Source organism: Hipposideros armiger, unplaced genomic scaffold (genome assembly GCF_001890085.2).
Source record: "Hipposideros armiger isolate ML-2016 unplaced genomic scaffold, ASM189008v1 scaffold_271, whole genome shotgun sequence".
In the NCBI taxonomy this organism is placed as follows: domain Eukaryota; kingdom Metazoa; phylum Chordata; class Mammalia; order Chiroptera; family Hipposideridae; genus Hipposideros; species Hipposideros armiger.
The window spans coordinates 1013720-1041033 of NW_017731621.1; the positions used below are offsets into that span (position 1 = coordinate 1013720).

The 27314-nt window shown below is 46.7% G+C and overlaps 1 protein-coding gene and 1 long non-coding RNA gene across 4 annotated transcripts in view; one reads left to right on the forward strand and one right to left on the reverse strand.

The window, feature by feature from the left end:
• Positions 1-2050, forward strand: part of LOC109390486 (uncharacterized) — a 25346-nt gene extending 23296 nt beyond the window's left edge. For all 3 annotated transcript variants that reach the window (XR_002125582.1, XR_002125581.1, XR_002125583.1), the window contains one exon: positions 808-2050. This is a non-coding gene — a long non-coding RNA (uncharacterized LOC109390486). The remainder of the gene's footprint in view (positions 1-807) is intronic.
• Positions 2051-13873: 11823 nt separating this feature from the next.
• ECHDC3 (enoyl-CoA hydratase domain containing 3) overlaps positions 13874-27314 on the reverse strand; it is a 26343-nt gene continuing 12902 nt past the window's right edge. Inside the window, exon 5 of the mRNA XM_019656988.1 lies at positions 13874-14769. Within this exon, the coding sequence (XP_019512533.1) occupies positions 14458-14769 (312 nt within the window). The 3' untranslated portion in view covers positions 13874-14457. The remainder of the gene's footprint in view (positions 14770-27314) is intronic.

Below are 27314 nucleotides of genomic sequence, written 5' to 3' on the forward strand. Positions count from 1 at the left end.
TCTCCAGGCAGGGGGATCTGTGCATGCAAAGGTCCTGAGGTGGGAGTGAGCTTGGAGTGCTCTGGAAACAGCCTGCAGGCCAGTGGGCCAGAGTGCAGGGAGTGAGGGGAAGGGGTCAGAAAGGCAGGCAGGAACACATGCTCACGTGCTATGGCAAGGACTGGCTAAATTCAGAGGGAGAGGGGATATGTTCAGAGAACTGTGAACAGGGAATGGTCGAATCTGATGCAGCATTCAAAGGCCCGCTGTTGCCGTGTGGAGAATAGTGTGTAGAGAGTAAGGGTGGTCACGGGGAGGCCAGTTTGGAGGCTCTTGCACGATTCCAGGTGAGAGAAACAGGAGCCTGGACTCTGGTGGAGAACAGTGGGAATAGTGACAGGTGGGCAGACCCTGAAGGTAGAGCCCAGAACTTGTCAGAGAACACGAATTGGATGTGGCAAGGGGGACAATGAGAGGAATCAAAGGTACCCAGGAACCCTTGGAGGAGGGGCAGTTTTGGGGAGAGAATCAAGGATTCTGTTTCAGATGTGTTAAATTTCTGATGCCTCATTAGACACTCAGGTGGGGCTCTGGTGGGCAGATAGATATACAAATGCGGAATTGGGAGAACACAGGGCAGTGTTTGGAGAAGCTTTATTTATCCTTCCCGTTGACATCCTATCAGTGATGGGTGAGGAACTAAAGAAAAATGAAGCGGATGGAAACTTTATGAACACTGGTGGTCTTTCCTTCAATGTCCAAAACGTAGTTACTTGAAAACTTCAGAGCGAGATGCCTAAGGTTGACCAATTCCCTGTATTTGATCAGGAAATCACGTTATGGGAAGAAACAACATGGATGACACGAAAACCCTCCGAGGAGCATTCCCTGTGTGGCACAATCCATCACGCCAAGGCAATTCAAACCACACGTCGATGCCGTTAGCTTCAGCAACCTTCCAAAGAGCAAAAAGCACGAACCTGCAAGAGGAGAACACGCAGGTGGTTGCGTTTTATCTCTTGTCCCCAAAGTCCTTGAGCACTGTGGATTCCGTCCTGCTGCCCCTGATGCCATCCTCCCTGCCAACTGACTTGGGAGCCTGGAAGTGCAGCAGCAGCACTGGGAGCAGGTGATGACAGTGTTGCCTGTGACTGTAGAATGTGGGGTCCCTGCCCTGGTGCTTGGTAACCTCTGACCTTCTGTCCATCCGTGCTATGCAGCGTCAGCAGCACTAACATGAAACCAAAGGCCATGTTGGTCCCCTGGGCTCTGCCTCTTCTATTGTCAGACACATTTGTACTTTAGCCCTCGGGCTGGTTCTCTGTAAGATGGTTTAATCTGGATTTCAAAATAAACACCAAACATACATGTTCTAGGAGATCAAATAAAAAATGCTCGCTTAACCCAGCTGAATTCCTTCCCCATTTTCCCAAAGGGAGAGTGCACAAAGAAGGGGCATGACAGCATTAATGACTCTCCAGATGATCTCCGGTACTTTTTCTGTGGAAGGATTAAAGGTCCCCCTGTAGTTTTGCATTCAAATTAACTAATGAGGTTGAGAGCCTCCTGTCTCAGTTTCCGGTCTTTGGTCATAATTGCTGTTGCAGACTTATTAATCATTTCCTGCAGTCTTTCCTTCTTTGGTTATGACAAATGTTAATGCCTTTAATTTCTCATTCCTCCATTGGGCTTGGGATTCTGTTAAGTAAGGTTTTCTTTTTCTCTCTTCTGCCTTTCTCAGTAATGAACAGTTTTCATTTTCTGGAGCAGATTGTTCTAGGTTAGTTTTTAATTTAGACCTTCACTTTTGTTTTTCTTTGACTATTCTAAAAAGAGTGGGAAGCCTACCACAACTGGAGCCGCATCCAAGAATTTGAAGCTTGTCATGGCCTCTTCTTCATTATTTCCTTTGAGAGTCCCTAACTGGCTTCCAGGGGTGGGTGAGTTCCCTGAGATTATATGCAACATTTTGTGTGTTTAGGAGCATGTGCTTCCCCCCGCCCCCTGGAAAAAGATGTCATAACTTTTATCAGGTTTTCAAATATACAGAGGGCACCAAAAAAATGTATACATATTTTAAGAAAGGAAAACTGTATTAAAATTGTAATACTCAATATATACCGATAACAAAAGATGAATACAAGTCACATTTGACTTCTGCAATTACAANTATATATATATATATATATATATATATATAGTTTCAGGTATACAAAACAATATAATGATTAGACATTTACACCCCTCACAAAGTGATAATTCCCCCTCCCAAGTCTACTACGCATCTGACATCGTACACAGTTATTACAATACCATTGACTATATTCCCTATGCTGTACTTTAAAATACAATACAATATAATATGTACATTTATAGTTGACATTCAATATTGTTCAGCTTCAGGCATCTAGTGCAGTGGTCAGGTATCTACAATCTATGAAGTAATCCGCCTGATAAGTCCAGTACCTACCTGGCACCTTACATGATCTCTACAACATTATTGATTATAGTCCCCATAATATATGAAATGGCAAGATTGTAAATGGACTGCTCCAGAATAGGGAGAAGGACTCAGAGGGTGGAGAATTAAGGACAATTGTAAAGAAGGCTGGATTAAGGTAAAAGTAATAAGCCAGTCTAACTCTCTTCTCTCTGTTTCAGTTCCCCTATCCCACCCACAGTTCCCTTTTGTTTTCATTGGTCAGGGCCTTGCCTACCCAGGGTCTTATTATGTCTCTCAGGAATGTATGCAGTTTATTAGGGGACCCTGGAGATGGGAAAATACCTTGTTCCTCCCCCAGGAATCTCAATTGGTGGAATTTCCTGATTTTGGTGGAAAAAGAATTTAGAGTAAAGGTCTTTCCTAAGTGGCCCTTCGATTATATTACTTCGGGGACTGCCTGCTATTTCTACTCTTGAAGCTGTCCTGATTGATGAAGGAAAAGATTTAAAAGAAAAAATTATGAACTGTGGGATGTAAAAATGACTTTAAAAATTGAATAAAATCCTCACTATGGAGTCCCCAGGTGGAGTCCTGTCTCTGAGTCTCAGATTTTGATTCCTCTCTTTTTTTGTATTTTGTACCTAAAAAAAAAAAAAAATCAACAGCCCAACATAATTTAGAGAAAGGCCAATATTGGAAGTTCTACTGCTCAGTGGACCCAGTGCTCCCCGGACCTGAGTTATTTCACTACTTGGTCTTGATTTCTCCATGTATTGTGGGTCATGCTACCCACTGCCTCCTTGCTCAAAATGCTGTTAGGGAATTCAAACTAAAAAACAATAGTCAGGTTCCCAATGAGTATTAGGTTTCTAGTGCCAATGTACTTCCTACTAGAAGTGGGAAATACAGTGTTAAGTTCCCCCTTTTAACTTTTAACTTTTGAGATTGGAAGGGATATTCATTTTGCTCATTAAATTGTTATAATTTTCTTTTTTAATAATAGGTCTGGAATAGGTAGAAATTCTCTGAAACTGTGGAAAGAATGGCTTCTCATTTCACTATAATTTTTTTAATTACAGCTAACAGTAGCTCCTTTAGTTGGCATCATTTGGGAGAACTAAAACTTATCTCTGAATGTCGTTGTTGTAATGGTTCATGTTGTGATAGAATCTCTTTAAAATCCATTAAATATCCCTTTTTCTTCCTAAACATGACCCACAGGATACAGCTTAAACATTTTATTTCGCAGGGTCATCATAATATGCCTGTTGTACTGAGGAGAAACTCAGTGATGTCATCCGTGAGCCACTGTGTTGGTCTTTTTGCCCTTGTGGCTAAATGATCATGTTTTTTGGAATCTTGTGTCTACTTGGTGTCATTGGCTGTTTTTGTCAATCTGTCTGCTTTGAGCGCTCTTTCACTTGCTGTGGGCTGGGAGAGCAGACACCACACTTGTTAGAATATGGCTACAGCTAGATAAAATTGGCTTCTGAACGACAGCTGTCAGGAGGTCTTTGGTGAATAGGGGTACAGTGGACAGTAGTGAATGCCATCCCAGTTTGCATTACTGCCTTTCCAAAAGTCCCTGATTTCTATTTGGGCATCCACATGTTTCTGACCTGGGATTACAAGGTTGGAGCACTTGACTTAGCTAATCCAATCAGCACGTTGCTTTCCTCTAGGCATGTGATTGGTCCAACGGTGAGCAGTGGCCCCAAGCAGGTCCAATCAGAGTGCTCTCAGCATTTCTAGCTCATGATGCTCTTTGTCTGGACATGAAGACAAAGCATATAGCCTGGGCCTATCAGCAGTCATCTTGCCACCACTAGTGAGTCAGCCTTAGGATGAGGCTGGTATCAAACAAGGCAGAATGGAGAGAAGGAACAAAACAGTACTTTGGTGACACCTTCCAACCACTGGATCAGCCATTGCTTAAAGATCCCCCTACCACTGGGTTATTTTTATGAGACTTTATATGATAAATGTCCTTATTTTTTATAAGCCAGTTTGAGTTAGCTATTCTACTACTTACATCAAAGGAAGTCCTAACCAACTTACGATGTGAAAGAATTTAGAACTTAGGGCTGGTATAAATCTATTTTGGTACCTCAGAAGATATTGTTGGCATACTTCCTGGTAATATATGGGTATCCACTTATTTTTAAATTGTACATATGCATTTTATGCATTTTGTATGTATGATATTTTATTATAAAAAAGAAAATAGTTAATACCATTATACACCCATCTAGGCAGACTACCCAATAACATTCACTCAAAAGTATTTATTGAATGTCTGTTATATGCNGGTCTTGTAGGGGAGGAAAAATAATGTTCCCTCTACCCGTCTGAGTTCTTGGCTCAGACTCTGTAATAAAACAAAGATTAAGACGAGAAAAACAACCAGAAGTTTATTAACATGTAGACCCCACGTGTACATGGGAGACACCTAGGGAAAGATGAGGGGCTCCCTGACTGGGGTGGCTTAGAATTCAGGCCTGAATGCCATCCTAATAGGAAAAGGGGAGGGGAACACAGGCATCTTAGGGGGCAGGAAATGATTTTCAGGAAGGATGAGGGCCCTTAGAAGAACAGATGGGACAGTTTGTCACAAAGTCTGGGTGTGGTGTCAACTTCTAGTCTCCTCTCCTGTGACAAGAGTCAGTTTTCCCTGGTTGATGAAACTCCAGCAGGGGATTTATGACAATTGAGCCTCTTTTGGAGGCCCTGTCTGTGGGCAGATAAGGGGAAGTTCAGGGAAAGCTTCTCCCTGAATTTGCTGTTTTTCAAGTGCCTATGGCTCAAAATAATCAGCACACCGAAGTGGCATGTTTTGGGGTGGCACGTCCTGAACTCCTATTCATATTTTGAGTGGCCTCTTCTGGTACCCTTCACTCTCCCATCTCCAGGACTTGTGCTGGCCTGTATGGGTGGGAGCACTGGGTGTTACAGAGCGGACTGCCTCCGTGCAGAGTCCCTGGCGCTTGACTGTCCTTCCTTGGAGCAGACGCAGCTCTGTACCAGGACGTGAGACTCGGCGAAAGGAGCAGGCTGGATCTCTCTTACACACACACAGCATGGATTGCACAGCCCCGGCCTTGCCTGCTTCCCAGCCCGTTCCCTACCTCCCTCTGCGGCCTCTCCTACATGCCCTTCCTAGTTCTAGGTTGCCCCCATCTTCCTTGTGGGAAAGGAACTCCATTCTTCCCTGAGGATAACACTTGCTCTACAACCCTCTCTTTCGCACCTTGGGGTCCAGGAGATGAGAACTGAGCTGTGTTCTCCCATCTTCTTCACTATCACTTTCAGAGCATTACTTATTATTTTTTTTCTTTAGTACTTTTCTTTGTCACACCTAGTCTGGGTATGTGATAGATCAAGCACAGGATGTCTCAAGATACAGAATGGTTCATTCAGGAATTGTAAATATAACCTTTATCTGTGTCTGCTGCAAACACATCAACTCAGTAAACATGCTTTGCAAACCTCCTGCAGAATGGCTTTTCCACCCGTGTGTATAACCTCACGCTCTTCTGAGGTGTCTTCCATCTCGTCATGTTACTCTTTCCTCCTCTTTCTCCTCCTGCCCACCTGCCTAGNTTACCATCAGCGTCCAGACGCTTCTGATTATGGCGAACTACTGCTTGAGCGACGTTGACCAAAGTGTCCACAATACGTTTTTTTGGCACCCCCGGTATATTTACTAAAATAAATTGAAAACCATTTGGAAACCCTGCTTAACCATTCGGGTGACTATTGCTTTGGGCAAATCTGGTGACTAATTCTTACCATTACATGGGAGCAAACATAATCGTATTTTCTAGAGGCTGTAGGAAAAAGGCTACCTCCTTCTCCCTTAGGACCACAGAACATTTAAGTAAAAAACAATTTCTCTTCCTCATTCTACAGATGTGGGAACAAATTTTTCAAAATGGTAGGTGATCTCACAGCTAGGTAGTTGCAGAGCTGGGACTAGAACCTAAATTTTTTTTGTTCTTCATTCAGTATTGTGTTTATTATGCACATTCTACCACCAGCAAGATGGTATGCTACACTCCATAAATTCAGCATCCCAAATTCTTGTCTCTTTGTTAGAGTACACCGGTTTATTCTCTCCAACTGAAGTAATTTCATTCCAAGTACCTAAGTAATCTTTAGTAATTGAAAAGAAACCTTTCAAATCATCTAAAGAGTCTATATGTCATAAACTTAAATCATTTCTTGTCCTTCCCATCCTACAAAGAACATTCTTGTGCTTATCATAGACTCTTACTTATGTCTTCCATGCTCCTCATTTTCCCTAGGATTGTAGGGGCCTTGAAGATAAAGGACCTTCTCTTGAATGCATTTCTATCTGAGAATCTAGCACAGAGGCCTTTTAAGAAGGCAGATATTTGTGCAGTGATTAGCACTATTTACACATTCTGTTAAACTTAGGACATTATCTAGGTGTCACCCCTGTGGACCATAATTCATAAGCTCAAATGCCTTCAAGGGTCAGCAGCTAATTTAAATCAATGAAGCAAAACAAGTATAAGACCATAGGGGCAGTGGAAATAGCAGAAAACTGGGAGATGCATGCCCTATCACATTTAACATTTCAAAAAAGCACTTCAGAGGCCAAACTTCCAGCTATGGTGGCATGAAAAGGCCAGCAAGTCCCCTCCTCCACAAAAACAAATATGAAACTGGACAGAATTGTCAAAACCAACCATTTCTGGGTCCTGAAAATTGCCTGAGGCAGATAACAAATTGAGCCGCATTTGCTCAAGAAAAACAGCTAGAGCTTCAGGCGAGAACAGCAGGGGTCTGTCGTCTCTCTGCCTCTATCCCAGCCCTCTTGCCCAGTTCTGTCTGCAGTTTTATCAGCAAGGGGTTGACCAGAAAAAATATCAAGTTTGCTGCCAAAGGTGGCAAATCAATTTTGAGCAAAGGGTGAAAACCTGCAGTGTTGACAGTAACAGAAACAGAGCACTTGGCAGGAAACAAATGGGGAAAACTCACAGCTCTGCAGGTCTGAGAATGTGTTCCTGGTTGGGGTAAGCGGTGAACCAGCCATAAGTTTAACAGAAAATCTTGGAATGGGAGAGGCAAAGAAGGGCTAAGCTAGGCTTGCCACACACCCCGGCTGACTGGGAAACTGCACACATGCAGGAGGGACCCCAGAAAGCCCAGTAGAATGTGAAAACTAACGCAGACTTGGTGCTGGCTGAACTTCAAATACCCTCCCTGACCCTCACACACATCTATTCACAGGAAGTGGATGGAGGCTTTGCAGGCTTGTGGTATTTGAGAAAAACATTTGCCCAGATTCATTCATTGGCTGACCACTAAGTCACACAGGCAAGGGGCAATTCCTAGGAATTCAAGCTAATAAATAACAATAGGAATAAAAAAACCCAAGTACAGACAGCAGCTACACATTGTGGGGAAGAGAGATTCTATAGTTGGATGCAGGCTAGTTTAATATTAAGCTCTCAGGAAAAGAAATCAAAATCCAGAGTTAGTAAAATATTACCTAAAATAGATATTATCTAAGACATTCAATTTTCACAAACAAAAAATTTACGTGCAAATGAATAGCAAAGTGTGACCCATACTCTGAAAAAAAAAAAAAAAGCAGTGAGAAAATTGATTTGAGTGGGCCCAGATGTTGAATTTAGCAGATGAAGCCTTCACAATGGATATTAAAAACAAGTTCAAAGAACTGAAGGAAACCGTATTTTTTTTTTAAGATTTCTTTTTATTGGGGTATTGGGGAAGGGAACAGTGTTGGGGAATTGGGGAAGAGGAACATTGTGTTTTTCCAGGACCCATCAGCTCCAAGTCAAGTTGTTGTCCTTCAGTCTTAGTTGTGGAGGGGGCAGCTCAGTTCCAAGTCCAGTTGCCGCTTTCAATCTCGTTGCGGGGGTGGGGGGATGGGGTGCAGTCCATCATCCCATGTGGGAGTCTCACCAGCAGCCTTGTTGTAAAGAGCATGCACTCTCTCCAGCTGTGCCATCCAGCCACCTGTTGTCAGCTCAGTGGCAGCTCAGCTTGGGCGCAGCTCACTGGCCCATGTGGGAATCGAACCGGCGACCCTGTTTCTCAGAACTTGCACTCTTAACCAACTGCGCCACCCAGCCAGCCCCAGGAAACCGTATTTTTAAAATTAAAACTATAATGACAATGACTCAATAAATATAGAATCTCAATAGAGAAATAAAAACTATAAAAAGAAACCAAATGGAAAGACTGGAGTTGGAAAGTACAATAATCAAAATGAAAAAATTTACTAGTGGTCTCAAGAGCAGATGTGAGATGGCAGAAGAAAGAATCAGTGAACATGATAAACAGTAGAAGTTATATATTCTGAACAACAGAGAGAAAAAATATGGAGGAAAAACAGAGCTTAAGAGACATGGGAAAATATTAAGCATACCAAAATACATGTATGGGAGTCTAAGAAGGAGAAGGAAAAAAGAAGAGTGGAAAATGTCTGAGTAAATAATGACAGCGTATAAATAAATTAATTAAAATGATATTATTATTCAATAATATATGTTGGGAAAGAATCCAGGAGAAAGGAGCCATTACATATCTGAGAATCTAGGTACAGAGGTGTGTGTCCAGAGAAAAGCAATTTACACGGTAATGACAAAGCATTAGATCACCTGGAAAAGTTCTTTCCCCAACACCCTAAACACAGGCCTGACTCTCCGTGCTTTTCTCAATGCAGGCTGGCTCCTTTGTGTTGTTGAAATCTAGCTTGAGAGAAAAAAAGTATGTGATGTGCTTAACACAGTGGTGGCAATGAGAAAACTTAGTGGAAGTGTGGTTAGGAACGGTATAATAAGGTCTTCTGGTCCTTCCTACCTTGATCCCAACTTCATGGCACCTCATAATTCTGCCAGGAATTAGAAATAGCCCAATGTTAAGAACCATTGTCAATTTCCAACTCCTTGGCTGGCACCTTTCTTAGGGGACACAAGTCAAGCCCATTAGACCACAAGTTTAATTAGAATTTGGGTGCTGGACCTTGGGCAGAAGACTGACTCGGTGTGTGCTCTGCTGCTTAGGGCTTGTATTAGGGCCAAGATAGGTCTTCCCTTGAGGTTAGGACAGGGCCCAGAACTATGTGAATAATTGGGTACTTTGGGCTGGCAGGAGAGAGAGTGCGGTGGCTTCTATTTACAAGGAGGCAGTGAACCCCCAGGAGAAGAAACGCCTGGCCAAACAACCATGGAAAGCATCTAGTCACCAGATTCCTAAGAGCAGTGCCACTCTCTTCAAGGTATTGCCTGATAAAAGATTTTTCATTATTTTGGCAACGTAGGCTCACCTCTATCCAAGAACCATATTTCTGATGATGTTAGATGTATTGGTCTGCTCGGGCAGCCATAACACAGTACCACAGACTGGTGGCGTAAACGACAGACGTTTTTATTTTCTCACAGTTCTAGAGGCTGAAGGTCCCAGGTCAAAGTGTGGTTTCTCCTAAGGCCCCTCTCCTGGGCTTGTAGATGGCTGTCTTCTCCGTGTGTCCTCACATGGTCTTCCCTCTGTGTGTCTGTGTCCTCATCGCCTCTTGGTGTAAAGACACCAGTCGTATTGGATTAAGGCCCTCCTCTATAACCTCATTTTATCTGAATTACCTCTTCAAAGGTCCCATCTCTAAAGACAGTCCCATTCTGAGGTACTGTGGGTTAGGACTTCAATATAGGAATTCTAAGAGGAGACAGTTTAGCCTATACCACTAGTTAACAGAGGGGCGGGTGCAGCTTAAGGCAGTAGCTTACTTGGCAAGCTTGGGGGAAAAAAGAGTATACAAAGAGGAGTTTGGAAGAGAAGAAGGGAACTCACATTCATTTATTTAGCAGCTTCTATATGTATGTCCTAGATGCTCTGTTTAATGAACTCCCACTTAAACCTCACAACCACCTTGTAAGAAAATCACTCTTCTGCTTTCTTTGTAGTGTTGTCTTCCTTTTTTCTCTCTCTCTCTTTCAAATCTTATTCTGATGGTGCTGAGTCTGTTAAAGAGCTTAAATTCCAAATGTCCCAACTCATTTTGAAGTTCAGCTCTCCTGAGTTCACGGAGCCATGGTAGAAATGTATACGAGCCTCTCAGTTAAGTACTAAATCATTTCCCTGAAATGCAATCACATCCCTTTCAGCACCTCTAAATGATGGCGTGGTCGTCATGGAATGTCATGGAACTGCAGCTTGGCGTGGTCAGATGTGCAAGGGGGAAGCCCGGGATTGGACATGTGTGTGTGCGTGTGTGTGTGGGGGGGGGGGGGGGGGGGAGGGGGGCAGGAGAGAAATCCCTGCCGAGTTCTGTCTGACTGAATGGATAGATTAGATATCTACCTGGCAAGTTGAGACCCTGAGCATTTTATCATCTCCTTCAAGTTAAGTCCTACGCAAACACATGTTGGATATACCTATAGGCCCAGCTACATGATTCATGGGGCCTACTGCAAAACAAAAACAAGGAGTGTCTTGTTCAAAAATGATGAAGAAGTTCGAGATGCTGACAGCAGAGCATTCAACCAAATGTGAGGTCCTTCTGATTGTGGGGCGCTGAGGGACTGGCCTGGTCACACGCCCATGAAGCCAACCCTTTGAACCTGCCAGTTTCCCTCCTGAGATTGGACCAAAGAGGAACTGGCTCAGTTAATTAGTATCCCTCTCCTAGATAAGGAGAAGATAATTTGTCTGCATTTCAGACTACATCATTCATCTGTAGTTATCATTAACCCTTTCCCAGCTGGGTTTCTCAGGAGACTCTCTCCACGCTATCAGAAAAATCTGGCCTTTGGCTGCAGGTTACTCCTGTTAGTTTACTCAGCTCTGGGGAAGCGGCGGGTGGGGGGTGAGGTTTGGTTCCTGGATCATAGTTAACACCCTCTGTCACCCTTCTCCCGCCTGGCTCCGCCTCTCTAAGGCGACAGCCTTCCTGAACCCCCGCTTGCTGTAGCAGAAAAGTGGTACCTACCACCTTTGGAATTTTATCATTTGCACAGTGGGAAGCTCACTAAGGCTCATGGGATTCCTGGTGTGTGTTTTCTGGTCGGAGTCCCTTTCTGTTCCTTCTTCAGTCAGACCTTCTTGGCTTAGGGGCTGAGTTGTGGGTCATGGTGACTCAGCCGACGGGCAGTGCCGTACCAGCCTGTCACTGTTCTGTGAGCGCCGCCTCCTTTGTCCTGGCCTCACGCGGACCTACCAATGCCAGCAGCTCAGCTTGTATCTCTCTTCCCTGCTCTTCTCATCCTGATTCCCTTGTTTGCTGGTTTCTGATCAACATGGGCATTGGGCATGGATACCAGCCCTTGGGGTACTCCCAGGGCCTTTTAAATATCGGGGTGCTTCATTCCACCACACTCAGGTTCCCAAGAGGAACACAGAAGGCCAGCAGTGCTATTTCCATTCCTGGTGAAGTCTATCCTCTAACCCTCATTAGTGAACCACGGAGATACATCCTGAGCCTAAGGGACAACGCCCTTCCTTCTGAGGAGTTAGGTGATATAGGGGAGTTATGGAGTATCAGGGATATATACGGTGTGCAGAACAGTAAACCACCACTTCAAGAGGAAATCCTCTGCTGCTATACAGCCCAGCTGCTACCTCTGAGGCCTCAGAGATGACCTTGAACTCTGAGGAGTCAAGAAGATGGATGGGGCAATGAGAACCTGGGCTCTGCAGGGATACCAGGCTGGGCGTCAACAAACCTGGGTTCTGGTCCTATGTGGTAGCAGAACAGTGGCCCCTCAAAGGTGTCCACGTCCTAATTCCCGACACCTGTGAATATGTTACCTTACATGGTAAAAGGGACTTTGTATACGTGATTACGGATTGTGAGATGGGAAGCTATTCCTGGATTACCCAGGTGGGCCCAATGTAATCACAAATGTCTTTACAAGAGAGCGGAGGAGGGTTAGAGCCAGAGAAAGAGATATGACTAAGGAAGCAGAGGTTGGAGTGGTTCAATTGCTGGCTGGAGTCATAAGCCAAAGAATGTGGGTGACCTCTGAAAGCTGGAAAAGGCAAGGAAACAGGTTCTCCCCTAGAACTTCCAGAAGGAATGCAATCCTGCCAACACCTTGATTGTAATCCAGTGAAGCCCATTTTGGACTTGTGACCTCCAGAACTGTGAGGCAATACATCTGAGTTGTTTCAAGCCACTAAGTTTGTGGTTACTTGTTACAGTAGCAGTAGGAAACGAATACATCCTACATCTGCCATTAACGTGCTATTTGACTCTTGGGTAGGTAATTCCTCTTTCTTGGCCTAAGGCACTGTTCTTTAGGGAGCATTACACACAACGGTTTTCAAACATTTAATAGAAAATTTAAAGGAGCAGGATACTTTTATCAGTTGAAACCAATATGTGGAAGTCCAATGTAAGAGAGATGAGAGTGGAGTTTCTTCGGTGAAGTTTGGAACCCATTGGGTAGAGCAGCGCTGGAAGCACTGGAGCTGGGTCCCCGGCTGTCTACTGCTCCTGACTTCCCTGTGGGGGGAAGGCGGGAACTCTGTGCACTTCATTGATTGACAGTCTCTGACACACTAAAAAACCTATTGGAACTGAGTAGAATTTAAACNTAAAAAATAAATAAATAAATAAATTGTATTTTAGAATATAATTCTTCTAATTATAAAAGAAATGAACATAAAGACATTTTCATGAGCCCATAAAAGCATCGTGTGCCCTCAGCACTGTATCTCTGTGCTCTGACAGAGGTTTATTCTCAGTTACCGGGGCCTGAGTCCTGCTTCTATCACTTATTAGCTGTGAGACTTGGGGACAGTCACTCGGCATTCTTATCTATAAACATGAAATGGAGAAAAATCTTCCTCGTTGGCAAGAAACTTGTTTGGGTGGGGAAGACTCTGATAAGCGTCTCAGGATGGGGAATGTTGGAGAAATAACACAGTGCCTGTGCGGGTCAGAGGGTGAGCTGGAGCTGAAGACAATAGAGTTTGCCCCCCACACCCAGAGGCCTGGTAAAAAAATTGGAGTGTCAAGAACAGAAATGTCGAAGTGTGAATGTTAGGGAGAGGCTTCTCTTCTTGGTCTCCTCAGTACATTTTCAGTAATATTTCCGTCTCTCTTTAAAGCTTTCTGAGAATTGGCTCTACTGGGGGAGAGTTGAAGGTGGTGCTGAGTTCTGCTTTGAGGTGGGCTCGGGTCCAGAACAGAATCAGGCTGCCCTGGGTTACGGGGGAAGCTCTTAGCGCAGTGCCTGGAGGCACTCAGCTAATGCTGCCTTTTAATATTAATAGCCCAGCGCATGACTGAAAGCTCGTTTCTGCCTCATTTTTAACTGATACTCAAAGATTAACTAGTCCAGATAATTATCTCGGACAGTGGTTCTCAACTGGGGGTGACTTTGTCCCTCCTCTTCTAGGGGACATTGTCCCTTGTCTTCCAGGTGATGTTTGTCAATGTCTGGAACCATTTTTGGNCTGTTGGGAAGATAAACTTACCAGTCTCTCTAAATATATCATCTTTTAAAATGACATAAGACGATTCCAAAGCCGTAGGCCTGGTTATTTTGCAACAGAACCAAGAAGATGTTCAGTGTGGAGAATATCGCATGGAGATTTGAAATGCTCCATGTGTCTTGGGCAACCAGCACGACCTCCACCTTAGGGGATATTTCTGATAACAGAGGCAGGTTGGCATCCTTCTTTCTCGCCTCAGTTTATCGTCACCTTCTCCCATGTCAGGGTGATCCCTCACTGAAGGTCCCATGAAGGAGTATCGAATTCCAGGTTTTCTGCCATAGCTGGCCCAGCAAAGGTGCTCGCTGCTCTCAAACTCGTATTTCCTGTGATTCTCTGTTTCATCCTTTCCCCATGGACTCATAGCTGGTAATACAGACCTCAGGCAGTGAAACCAATCCTAAAGTTACTGAAGCAGGCTGTCTCCTGTTAGCGTCACAAGGCCCCATTGGTGGTTGGGGGAATCAGACATCAGGGAGTGGGGGGGCGGTCCTGAGTGCTGCCCACTGGGCTCACTCGCCCTCCATCCCGCTGATAAGGCCGGCTCAGTGTGACCAGATGGGTTTTCTCTTTTGAATGAAGGCCTTGATCCCCTCCTGCCCATCCTGCAAAGCCACGTTGTCCACCATGGTCTGGGAGGTGAGGTGGTAGGCTGTTCTAAGGTCTTGGGGCAGCTGCTTGTAGAAGGCGGCCTTGCCCAGAGACACCACCGGCCCGCTCAAGGAGGCGATCTTTCTCGCGATTCTCATGGTCTCTTCCTCCAGCTGCTCTTCCGGCACTACTCTGCTGAGCAGCCCGTGGAGCAAGGCCTCCTGAGCAGTAATGGGCTCCCCAGTAAAAAGCATTTCTAAGGCGACCTGCGGGAGGAAACATGGGCGATTGTTAAGGCTCTCTCCTTCTGACCCGCTGCCACCGAAGCCCCACCCTCTCCATTTCACTCTACTGAGACAGTGGGTGTCCTGACTTCCCTACAACCTCGGCCCAGTTATCTGCTTCCTCAGATAACGCGTCATCCGTCACCTCTCCCGTCTCCAATACCCACACTCCTGCCAGGGACAGATGGGATCTCTTCAGGAGTGAGGAGAGGAGGGACTCTCTGTGGCTTCCTGCTCCTTCCCCAGAGCTGAGCTCCTGGCCCTGCCGAGGCAGGAGATTCGAGCTGCTGCTTTCAAGGGCCAAACACAGGACACCGGCCACATCTGATGGGATGAAACCGAAAACGCCACAGCAGCAGCAGCAGCGAGGCCCAGCGCCTCCCACAAACCAAAGCAGTGGCTACTTTCCAGAGGAGGGAAGTGTTCAGAGAAGCCACCAGCTCAGTCTGATGTGACAGAGTAGGCTCCGTGTCCCAGAGAAGGAGGGGGAGTGAAAGAGAACGCCGTCCAGGGACAGACAGGGTCCTGGTATGACTGTAACTTGCCCTCCACAGCCCTCTCCCCCGATTTCCAAGGCCTGCAGAAAGGGGGAGCACACCTTCCTCACTCTGCAGTCTCCTCTGTTGTATGGTCTGCCATGTATTATGCCTTGACTCTGTGAGTCTACAAAACCCAGCTTCTTGAAACTCAAATTTACGATTTAGAACAGGGGTTTCCAGATGCACAGGAAACACGGCGGGCAGAGAGGTGCCTCTCCTCCCTGTCCTCTTGCTCCCTCTCCTGCAGCCCCGCTGGCATCTTTGCTGCTCCGAACACGCCATGCATGCTGTCACCTCAGTCCTTGTACTTGCTGTTCCCTCAGCCTGCAAGGCTCTGTCCCCACGTGTCCTCATCTCCTTCAGGTCTCTGCTCACATGTCACCTCATCAGCGAGGTCCTCCATGACCACCCTATTCCAATTGCACATCAAACCTCAGCACTCTCCCCCTTTCTGGCTGTATTTTTATCCTTTGTACTTTCACCATTTAACAGACTATATGTTTTACACATTTGTTTGTTTATTGTATTATCGCCTTTGCTGGCACATAAGCTTGATTAGGGCAGAGATTTTTAATTTCATTTTTCTGTTCATGTCTGTATGTCCAGCACCAGAGGAGTGCCTCGCACACAGCAGGCAACCTACTAAATATTTATCGGAATGATTCAATGAATGACTGGACGAAGGCAAACAGAGTACAGCAGAAGCGACACTATAGTTCTTTAGAGGCTTGGTCAAAGGTGACACTGCTTCCCTCTGGCTCTGTCCCTTGGAACTCAGCCTGAGAACCTGGCCGCCTTGCTCTGAGGAAGCCCAAGCCACACGGAGAGGCTGTGCTCAGTGTCCCAGCTGAGGTCCCCACTGAGAGGCAGTCTCAACAGCCAGTCACATGAGTGCATGAGCCCTCCGATGACTGCCCCTAGCTGTCACTCCCCCATCTTCCTGTCTTCCCAGCTGAGGCCACAGACATTGTGGCGCACAGATAAGCTTTCCAAACTGAGCCCTTACCCAATTGCAGACTCATGAGCTAAAAAAATTACTGCTGTTTCGAGCCCCTAAGTTGTGGGTGGTTTGTTATGCAGTGAGCGACAATGGGACTAGCTTAAGATACAGGTTTGGGAGTCATTAGCCTTTAGATCCTAGTTTCTCAGTCTCGGTGCCATTGAATATTTTGGACCAGATAAGGTTTTGTTGTGTGGATTTGCCCTGTGGGTGGCTGGATGTTCAGCAGCATCCCTGGCCTCTGTCCAGTGGATGCCAGTAATGCCCCCCACCCCCAACTTGTAACAATCCAAAATGGCTGTGCTGATTGCCAACTGTCTCTTGGGGCCAATATTGCTCCCAGTTTAGAACCACTGATTTAGGTGGTGTTTTGTNAGTGTCAAGTCTATGTCTACTGAGTTTAAACTGATCTCTAGGACACCGCCCTCCTGAGGCCTCCAGGAGGAGTTCTGTCTGGGCTGCCTACTCTCCAGCCTCCTGCCCAGCTGTCACCCTGGGACTTCCCTTTGCTGTCATTTTTGAACTGCCTTTGCGCCTCTGCAGGGCTGGGATCCTAACCTGGGTTCCTTCAGAAAGCAGAGTCTGAGCCCCAGGTTTACATGCAGGTAGTTTATTTTGGGAAGTGAAGCAGGAATAGGAGAGAGAAACAGGAGGGAAAGGCACACAAGGTGACAGAGTGAGTTGTGAGATAAGAGAAAATACAGATATTGGCCTCTGCCCCCACTTCCTGGCTCAGGTCTCCTGAGACCCTGTAATTTCCTCGGTGGTAAGAGCACCAGGAGCATCTCAGCAGTGCCTTTTGTTCTAATGAGGTCACTCTGAGATTCATTTCAAAATTGCCTGGGGGATGGGGAGGGGGGAGTGGCAGGCGATACACGATTGGCCAGGACAATTGATGACTTATTCACTGATAATTATTAAAGCTGGTACTGTGAACATGGTACTTTATCACACGTTCTCAAGACTTTTCCATATGTTTGATCTTGTTCATAATAAAAACCCCCTAAAGAATATGCCATTCCGGTTTAGAGTCATGTATCTGGTGTAGGGAAGGTGGAGGAGGGCGAATGAAGGTTGACATTGAGGCTAACGAATGACAGGAACTCCAGACATCTCCAGGGGCTTTCCTGTTCCACAGCTGTGTTAAGACAGTGCCCTCGAGGGGTGAAGAAAACCGTCCCTTAGGAAAACCGGATGCTTCCTTCCAACACCTGCTAGTCCCAGACTCTCCAAGGCAGACTTGTCACTCATGGTGAGAGCCTGTCGTCTCTAAGAAGTTAGTCCTAGTGGTGATTTCACCAAGTTCTCCATAATTTAATTTTAAAAAGAAACAGAGAGAATGAAGCCTGAAATATGTCCTTAAAGGAATGGAGAGGCATGATGCCAAAAGATGAGCCGTTCATTAAAGGCTGTCCATTTGTCTAAATTCTCTGTGCGTGCCCTGGGCGGCTGTCAGCGCAGCAGCATTTAAGTGGGATTATCCGAGCTTTTCGCTGCTGGAATGATGGATGGTTTCTGAGTGGAACCTCTTCTCTTCACAATGACCAGGCATGATATTGAGTAAAATAATGGTCGGCGAGACCATCACCAAACCCCTAATGAGAAGCTGTTGACAGAAAAATTGCTCTAACATTCATCAAAAAGCCAATAAATGTCAAGGAAGGGACTAGAGATGCAGCAGCTCATAAATTCTTTCTCAAGGGGCCTCTGGAGGGGAGATTTGGGACAACACCAGCTCTACCTTCATCCTGCACATGGCTAAATAAACTTCCAGGTAGCTCAGAGCACTTGCGGGGTGGCTTACCCAGCTGGTTTGGAGGGCATGCCAGTGGGAGAGCTGCTCCAGCTGTTGGTCAGAGGGTCCTATTTTGGGCACCAATACTGACTAGGTCTCTATCTTTTGAGTCACATGTACCTCGTCTGTAGGATGTCACAGTTTGTGGTTAACTCAGAGCCAAGACCCCTTCCGGCTGGAAACGCCAAAACTTTATGTAGATGATCCCGTTTGCTCACCTGAGAGTCATAATTGGTTTTTCCTCTTGAGTCCTGTAATGTGGATCACCTTGACGTTCATTTGGGAACCAGTCCTTTTGCTTCCTGGGAACAGGTCTTCTGTTGGTAAATCTTGTTTGCAGGTCTTTGTTAGGGGAGGCGATGCTCACTGAGTCGCTAACGTGAACTTGTCTTTTGACCAAGTTTGGGTTCCTGCAAAGGCACACACCCCAAATCAAGGGTGGTGTGCAGGTGGTTTATTTGGAAAGTGACCCCAGGAAGCACAGAGAGAACATGGGCCGAGGTCAGGCAGTGAAGGAGAAAAGCTAGGGAAGGCTGCATGAACGCGCAGCGGGGTGCTGGGGTGCAGGGCTCCACCCTGCTGGGTCTTCTGAGGAGACACAGCACCACATCTCGGAATTGTTCCTTCAGACAATGGGGGCTGGGGCATTTATCCTTGGACTCCTGTCTGCTGCTGCTTGAGGGGTGTCCCTGGAGGCCTTCGCTCCCCCGACTTCTGGGTTGGCCTGTTGAAGGCTGAGCACCACCCTCAGAAGGGCAGAGAGAAAGGCTGCTGCTTGAGGGGGTGACTTAGTCCGCTCAAGCTGCTGTAACAAAATACCACAGGCTGGGGGCTGAAACAACAGACATTTATTTTCTCAGACATTTAGTTCTGGAGGCTGGACGTCCAAGATCAAGGTGTCAGCAGGGTGGGTTTCTCCTGATGCCTCTGTCCTTGGCTTGTAGATGCTCGCCTTCTCTCTGTGTGTCCCCCATGGCTTTTCCTCTGTGCACATACAACTCTGGTGTCTCTCCCTTTTCTTATAAGGACACCAGTCCTACTGGATCCAACCCTTATGACCTCATTAACCTGAATTACCTCTTTAGAAGCCCTTTTTTCCAAATACAGTCACAGTGGGGGTAGGGCTCAAACATATGAATTTTGAGGGAACACGATTCAGTGCATAACATGGGGAAGCTCTTACCTGTGCCACCTGCCCACCACAGCTGCAGGTGAGATGGACGTGAGCCACGGGGATGCGGGTGCGGGGTGGGTCATCAGCAACATTACTCCACATGTGTAGTTTAATTGAATCCTGTCAGTCACTTCAGAGCTATGTGTTGTCATCATCCCTATTATAACCATGAAGAAAATGAGACTCAAAGAAGTGAAACAATTGGCCCCACTTCACACGGCTGTCATAGGGGTAGGTTCAGAGGCAGCCCAATTATCTGACTCTTGTCCCATGATAACTATTTTGTATTTGAATTTTAACGTGGTCATGACTTACCTTGTCTCCTAGACTAATTTCCCGGAGGGTCAGGATTGTCTTATACTTAAAAAAAAAAAACCATCTCATAGTGTCTAGCACAGTAACAAATGAGACAATTTTGGTTAAAGGCGCAAATATGCATATTAACCACTTCAGTAGATTCAATGGAGAGCAAATCTACTAGATATCTTCATCCCTTGCCAACCAACCATGTACATATATATCACTCTATGTGCAGAATGTTTTATCCCCAGAAGTGTAAGCATTTGGAGACCAGAACATGCTTCAGCTATGCTTTAAAGAAAGCAAACAGGCCTTACAGAACCCCCGGGTCTGATTTCATCCTGAATCTCGACGTCCATTTACAAAGAGATGCTTACAACTTCCCTGGACCTACAATGAAAATACTGATGTAATTCATGTTCTGCTCAGCTATTTAGCTTTCCAAAACTGGTTTTGAAAATATGACCTGAGAATTTTAAAAAAACCTGTCTGTATCATGTAGCCTGTACGGGGAAGTGTGTTCTGGCCACATTGGATTAGACCTAACAAGCCTGCTCAAGTGGTGGTCAGTGTCTACCCTCTGAGAGTTAAAAAACAAAACAAGGGGCCGGCTGAGTGGCTCATTGGTTAAAAGCTGGTTTGGGAGCACAAGCTCTGAGCAGCAGGGCCGCCAGTTCAGATGCCACATGGGCCAGTGATGCTGCACCCTCTACAGCTAAGATGGTGAACAACAGCTTGCCCTGGAACTGGGCTGCCATGAGTTGCTGGCGATGGCATAGGCTGCAGTGGGGCTGCCATAAGCTACCGTGAGTGGCCGGCAGCCGGTGTGAGCTGCCAAGAGCCGCCGTGAGCAGCTGTCCAATGGCTGGCGACCAATCTCCTTTAGCCAGGAAGAGCGCAATGACCACAATACCAGCATGGGCCAGTGAAGCGATGTCCTCCACAACTAGACTGAAGAACAAAAGGACAGCAACTTGTCTGTTCCCCTTCCCGATTCCCCAACGTGTTCCCCTCCCCCAATTCCCCAATAAAAATCTTTAAAAAAACAAAACAAAACAAAACAAAAATGAATAAGGGTGGATGTGGCCTTGCAGGGATGCACACTTTTGTTGGGGGCATCGAGGATGACACACGAGACTGTGAATTAAAAAAAGTAATTTAAGGTGCTTACTGCACAATAGAAGGATCTGCAAAGTGATGCAATATGGCGGTCACTCACCTACGAGCAGTGCAGAGGGGCGCAGGACGGCCTGAGCAGGCATCACAAGCCCTGCTCCAGAGCTGGACTGCCTGGTTCTTCTGACCCGTTCCTTGTACGGGTTGCATGATACTGATAGGTCTTTGCAATTCTCTGACCACGTTTCCTAACTCAGCTTTAGAAAGTTAAATGGCAGACCAAAACATGCTCCTTCCTAGCTGTGTGATGATGCGCAAGTCATTTAATATAGTTGCGTTTTGTTTCTCATCTGTGCAAGGGGTTCATAAAGCCTAATTCATAGAGCTCTTGTGAGGATTAAAGTATTAATATCTGCAAAATGCTTACGACGGTGCCTGGCACAGAGCAGTTACCACACAGAGCTAAGCGCGGATAAGCTCTAGATCACACTCCACCCTGACCAATACTTTGTATTCTTTTTCTAAATTCCTAGGTATGTCTAAAACTGGAAACTGCCATCTCAGTTACAGAGTTTGGTAAGGTAAATATTGAAAACATACAACATAAAATGGAAAGATTTCTTAAATGTGTAAAAACATACTTGCCAATTGTTTTGAGGGTTTGTGCTTGAACATTCCTGAGTGGCACAGGGAGATCCAAAGGAAACATCAATATAAGATCAATAAGGATGTCAGGACAGCACGTTGGGCATGCAAACCGCCTAACACCTGAGTTACCCTCCTCCCCATTTCCGTCTGGGACAGCCACCTTCCCTACCTGGGAGCCACTGTGCTAGACTGGCCATCCTGGGGACACTGTAGGCACAGCATGGGTGGCCTGCAGCTTTTCATGGGCCTCTGTTTGGGGCCTGATAAAGAAGCTCTGAACTCCAAAGTGTGAAAGAAAAACCCTTGCAAGACTGAAATTTAATATTTTATTAACTGGAACACATCAACTTCAGTGATGTTAAATTTAACTCTTGCCTACTTGATGATTGCCAAGAAATAATCATTGTTAATTAATTAAATATTTTAAAACGCAAATCATTTGACTCCCTTCCCTAAACAGAAGAATTATATTTCGTGGGGAATATGGAAATATTCTGATGTTTAATGTGATATGAGATGGGCCTTCCAAAGGCATGAGCACCAAGGGCTGATGAACCCTGCCTAAGTGGCAGATTTTAAGAGGTTTCTGGAGGTGCTCAGGTCTGCTCACGTTCCTCTCCAAGCCAACAGTGACTGCCCACAATTTCACCACAAAGGCCGCATTGCTTCAACGTTTAAAACACCGGTACTGCTGGAGGTATATCTGTCACTCCCACCCTCGTGCAGGAGTTTACACATTTTAGCATGCAGCAGAATCACTTGGAAATCTTCTTCAAAATGCATATTTTGCCCCAGAATCAGAACTGGTGACTTGGCAGGTCTGGTGAGGCATTCGGGAATCTGCACTGGGTCAGTCCAGGTCCGTCATCCATGGGCCACGCTTTGGAAATGCTGCTCTTAGTGCTGTGGGTTTTCACAGCAAGGAGACAGAAAGGGGGCAGGCTGAGCAATGCACCTCCACACAAGGAAAGCTAACTGCCCATTTTGATAGCGATCTGTCTGCTGTAGGGTCTTCCTAGCCATGACATCTTCACAGGGTCCTGGTGTGGCCTGAAAAGCTCTGAGTATCTGGGATGGGTTTCTCATTCTCAAATGTAATCAGGTGTTTTCAGTGAACTGTTTACTACTTCTCAGGGTAAATGCCCATATTGTCCATTTGTAAAAGAGCATTTTCTGTGAACGAAAGCTTCCTGTTTCAAGTCTCACAGCATGTTTCCCAATCCCAGTATTGTAGGATCTGGAATGTCAGAACTAAGAGGACAAGCCAAGAGTGTCCGATGGCGGCATTTTTATGTCTGGAAAACTGAGCACTGAAAGAGGTTACATCACGTGCACACAGTGACACAGTCAGTTGACGGCAAGCCTTGGACTGGGACCCCGCATTCTTTGTTGCTCAAACGCATGTGTTTCTTGAATCCTCTTCGGTAAGCCACACCGTGTTGCCTTGGCTGTGCCATTTCTGACTGGCGGCTGTCTCTCCAGGCTGGAACGTAGTCTTTTCGGTATGTTGGGAGCAGTACAGTGTGGTAGTCAGGAGCACAGACTTCAGAATCATCCAGGTCCAAACCAGCGTGGCAAACGCCTTAGCTTCTCTGAGCCTCCTAGATATAGGGGGGCAGGAAGAGCTACTGCACAGGGCTGCCTGGCAGGAAGGATCTAGGCTCCTTAAATCACTGTGTTCTTGCCCGGCAACTCCCCCCAAATTCACTGCTGTAAAGTTAATCGTTCACTCCATTTGCCCTTGGAATGGGTTTCTCACCCAGGTGAGCAAGAGTGAGCACCCTTTTCACTGATGTTCTAGCCCCTGCACTGCTGGGCTGAGCTCAGCAAAGCTCCCCGAGAAGTAAATGGCACAGAGAGAAAGACAAACACACCAGACTTTCCAGAGGCAATCATCATATGTGGGTGTCAGAAAGTGTTCATTCAGTGTCCCAGTGGAAGGAAGCAGAGATACAAATTAACTCCAGATTTATATTTGCCTTGGGATGACTTCTATGACATCGGAGGGTGGGCAGCAAGCAGACTCTCCTTCTGGGTTATTTTCCGCACAGGCGACTATGAAGATTTATAGCCAGTCCCTGAGTGCACATCAGCTCAGGCTGGGAAGGCAGCCTGAAGGCCCGAGGAATTGAGGTGTCGTGCAGCTCACACAGACACTGCAGACTTAACGTGTGCTTTTCATTTGCCAAACGTGTGAGAACACTCCCTTCCTTTCTCCAAAGCCCAGAGAGTTTATAACACCCTCTCTGCACTGTGTGACCTGACAACTGCCAAACAGTGGCCACCTGGAGGGAAGGTGCAGTGGGGGCCCCACTGACAACACTGTTTTGATCAGACCCTGACAGCCCGTTCCTCACAACCTACTTTAGAGCTACAGCCAGCTCTGTAGTAGCTTGGTAGTAAAAACTCCGTTAGTGGTCTGCCGGTAACCAAATCCGAGGTCCCTTGCACACTGGCGACGTTCTGTAGCAAGGAGGACCTGGCCCATTTTTACTGGAGTGCTGCCGGAGAGCAGGAAAGTCCTTTCTTCAAGCCGGCCCCACACCAGCCCAGGCCCTCCCCTCGAGGCAGTGTGGCCTGGAGAGCACCTGTGGCTTTACCAGGCAGATAGCATTTGGAACCCCCACTCCCCAACTCCCAGCAGTTCGGACCAAGTGTAAGGTGGAGATCGCTGTAGGACCTGCTCCACTGGCTTTGCTGAGGAATAAGGAGGTGGTAGCACATGCCAGGCGCCAGTCCATGGGAGCTCTCATGACCTCTGAGCCCTGGAGGGGTGCTCTTAGTACAAGCTCCTCCTTTCCAGGAAAACACTCTTTTTCACCTTTCTAAANTTTTTTTATTGTTTGTTTTGCCCAGTTGTTCCATACTATAGATAAAAATTTGTGTCCTGTTGTTTTTTCCTTTAAACGTTTCATAATCGTTTTTCCATGTTATTATGGGCATTTTTTGTTACTGTGAGGAACATGCAGATGTGGGACCCAGATTCCCTTTCCAGCAGAGGACTCGGGGCTCTAGCTGCTGCCTTTGGCTGCCACCCCTCAGGGATCGCCTCAGCTGGACCACTTGGACCAGGCTCTCACCAGTCCCAGCACAGCCCACATCTAGGACTGGCAGAGGCAGGTGTGATGGCCCCGCCCTTCTGGCCCTGGAGCCTCCCAGGGCATCGCTGCAGCTGGACTTCTGTCTCTGCCCAGCCCTGCTTCTCCTCTTGTCTTCCACAGCTGTTCATCCCGAGGGCACCTCCTGAATACAACCTGAATACACACAAAATTCCCTCCCACTGCCTGCCTCCAAGAGAGCATGCCCAGTGTGACTGTTACTTCTAATTTTTTTAATGTATACTATGTGTACATGTTTTAAAAATTTGAACAGTACCAAAGGGTATTCAGTGCAAAAGTAAGTCTCCTTCCCACCCTGACCCCACTCCCCAGTTGTCCTCCCCAGAGACAAACACCATTATCCATTTTGGGTGTATCTTTCCAGGACTGGGCTGTACACATACAAACATGGCTGTTGTGATGGTTCATTTTATGTGTCCACTTGCCTGGACCACAGGATGCCCTCATAGCTGGCTAAACATTATTTCTGGGGACTGTGACTGTGCCAGTGTTTCTGGACGAGATGAGCATTGGAATTGGTGAGCTGAGTAAAGAGGATCGCAGTGTGGATGGGCCTCATCCAGTCAGTGGAGGGTCTGAGTAGAACAAGAGCTGGAGGAAGGGAGGGTTCTCTGTCTGACCGGCCCTCAGCAGCCCGGTTCTCAGGCCTTTGCACCTGGACTGGACTTGACACCACGGGCCCTCTGGCTCTCAGCCTTTGAACTACACCACTGACTTCCTGGGTCTCCAGCTGGCCGACTGCAGATTGCGGACTTCTCAGCCTCCATAATTGTGTGAGCCAATGCCTCATAATAAAGCTCTTTCTAGAGGTATCCATCCATCCATCCTATTTGTTCTGGTTCTCTGGAGAACCCTACTGCAGATACATAGCACTTAAAAAGACTTTTTATTTTTAAATAATTCTAGGTTTACAGAAGAGTTGCAGAGTTAATACAGGGCTCCCTTTATCTCCTTCACGTAGCTTCCTCTAAGGTTACCATCTTATACCACCATATCCACCACAACTAAGAAATTATCAGTGGTACCATACTGTTAACCAAGCTACAGATTGAATTCAGATCTCACAAGTTTCCCACTGCTGTCCTTTTTNTTTATGCCCCTCTCCGGGCCTCAGTTTCCTCCCCTGCCTGTGGGGTAATAGTATTTTGTACCATGTTGATTTATGGGGATTTTACCCAGACATATTAGGTAATAGAGCAGCAGTCCCTAAGAAGAAGAAAGCCTGTGTGTATATAATGCATCAGCACAATCTTTACTTGCTGTTTAAGTTTCTATGTAGTGGGTCCCCAAACTTCAGGTGAGAGAGAAGAAAATACCTCCTTTTCCCTAATCAACTCCTGTCCCCTGTTAGGGGACACTTCTTGGGTCCCCCTAACAAGTTGATTTGATACTTCCTCCTTCCAGGTCATCTGCATTAAAAGCAACAAAAAAGACTGGAGGCCAAGGCTCAACCCCAAAGCAGTGGGACTTGCGTGTGGAGGCGGAGAATGTCCCCGCCTTACTAACTACTAACTACTAACTTACTAACTACAAAACCTTAAGGGAACAATTTAACCCCTCTGAGTCTGTTCCTCATGTGAAAACCAGGAATAGGCCCAGCATCCTCCTGCAGAAGTGTGAGGATTAGAGACAGTGTGTGTACAGCTGATGCTAGAGCTGGGCACTCAGTAGGCACCTACTAAATGCAGTGGCTGTCATCCACAGCCTGTCCTGCTGTGCATTTGGATGACTCTCTAATGCTGTGTTTCTGGAATCATGGTCCCTGAATGGGGGTGACCATTTAAAGCAGAGGGTTTTCTGGACCCCTCTAGCCACACTTAGGACAAGCGCCAGCTTGGGGTGGCGGTGTGTCAGCATCAGGGCTGCGATGCGGTAGGGCTTAGAGGTGAACAAAGCTGACGGATCACAGGGCCAACTTAATTGGCTGGGAACCCTGAGGTAAGTCCTGAACCCCCAGGCCATCCTGGAAGTTGGGGTGTTGAGCTACATGTCCTCAAAGGCGCCAGGGCCGCGTGTCTCCAGTCTGATGGCCACGAAGCCACTGACAGAGTGCCGACTCTGACGCCACGCCTGGGGCGCCCGAGTCCCGCATTTGTGCAGGCTCTCCAGTGGCCTGCACGCCTGCCAGTAGAAATGAGTTAACACTCTTTCCAGCGGAAGTTCTACTCTTTTCTAATTAGATGGTTAGGAAACCAGCTTCTACAGATACACAGTTACCATGGGTAAGGGAAGCGAGTGTTCCGACCGCAGAGAAACGACTGGTTTGGGGCAAGGGGTTGGGATGCTTCCTGTGCTCCCGTGTGTGCCAACCGCTTGAGGCGCTGGCTCCGTGTCTCTGAGCAAGGCCAGCTCTGGTGGGGACGGGAGCAGCTGCACCAGGCAGGTCGCTTATATGGAACAGTGAAGATGCATTATTTAACTCATGCCAGAGGCGAGAAACACTTTACAAATGTGGGAAATTATTCATGCCCAGGCTCACTCTGGCTTCAGCATAAGGGCTTCACGCCATCATTTCAGCTCCCAGCAGACAACTGCAGCCCTCTGTCTCTGGCACAGCTGAGCAGTGCCCTGTGGTGACCAGCAGAGGGCACTGGCGACCCACACATGGGGCCTTAGCTTCCGCGAAAGGGCCGAGCTTCCCAACCAGGCCAGTCTGCAAAAGCACCTGCCCGCTTCCCTGCGGATGTGCATGGGGACGCGTGCCCACCGCCCACACACAGTTGGCTAGCCTGCGTATGGGTGTGCGTGTGGGTGCAATCAAGCAATGACCACAGGCAGGTGTGTTTTGTTCAAGTTTATATTTTCATGACTCCCTAATTTTCCTCCTAACGGGGGC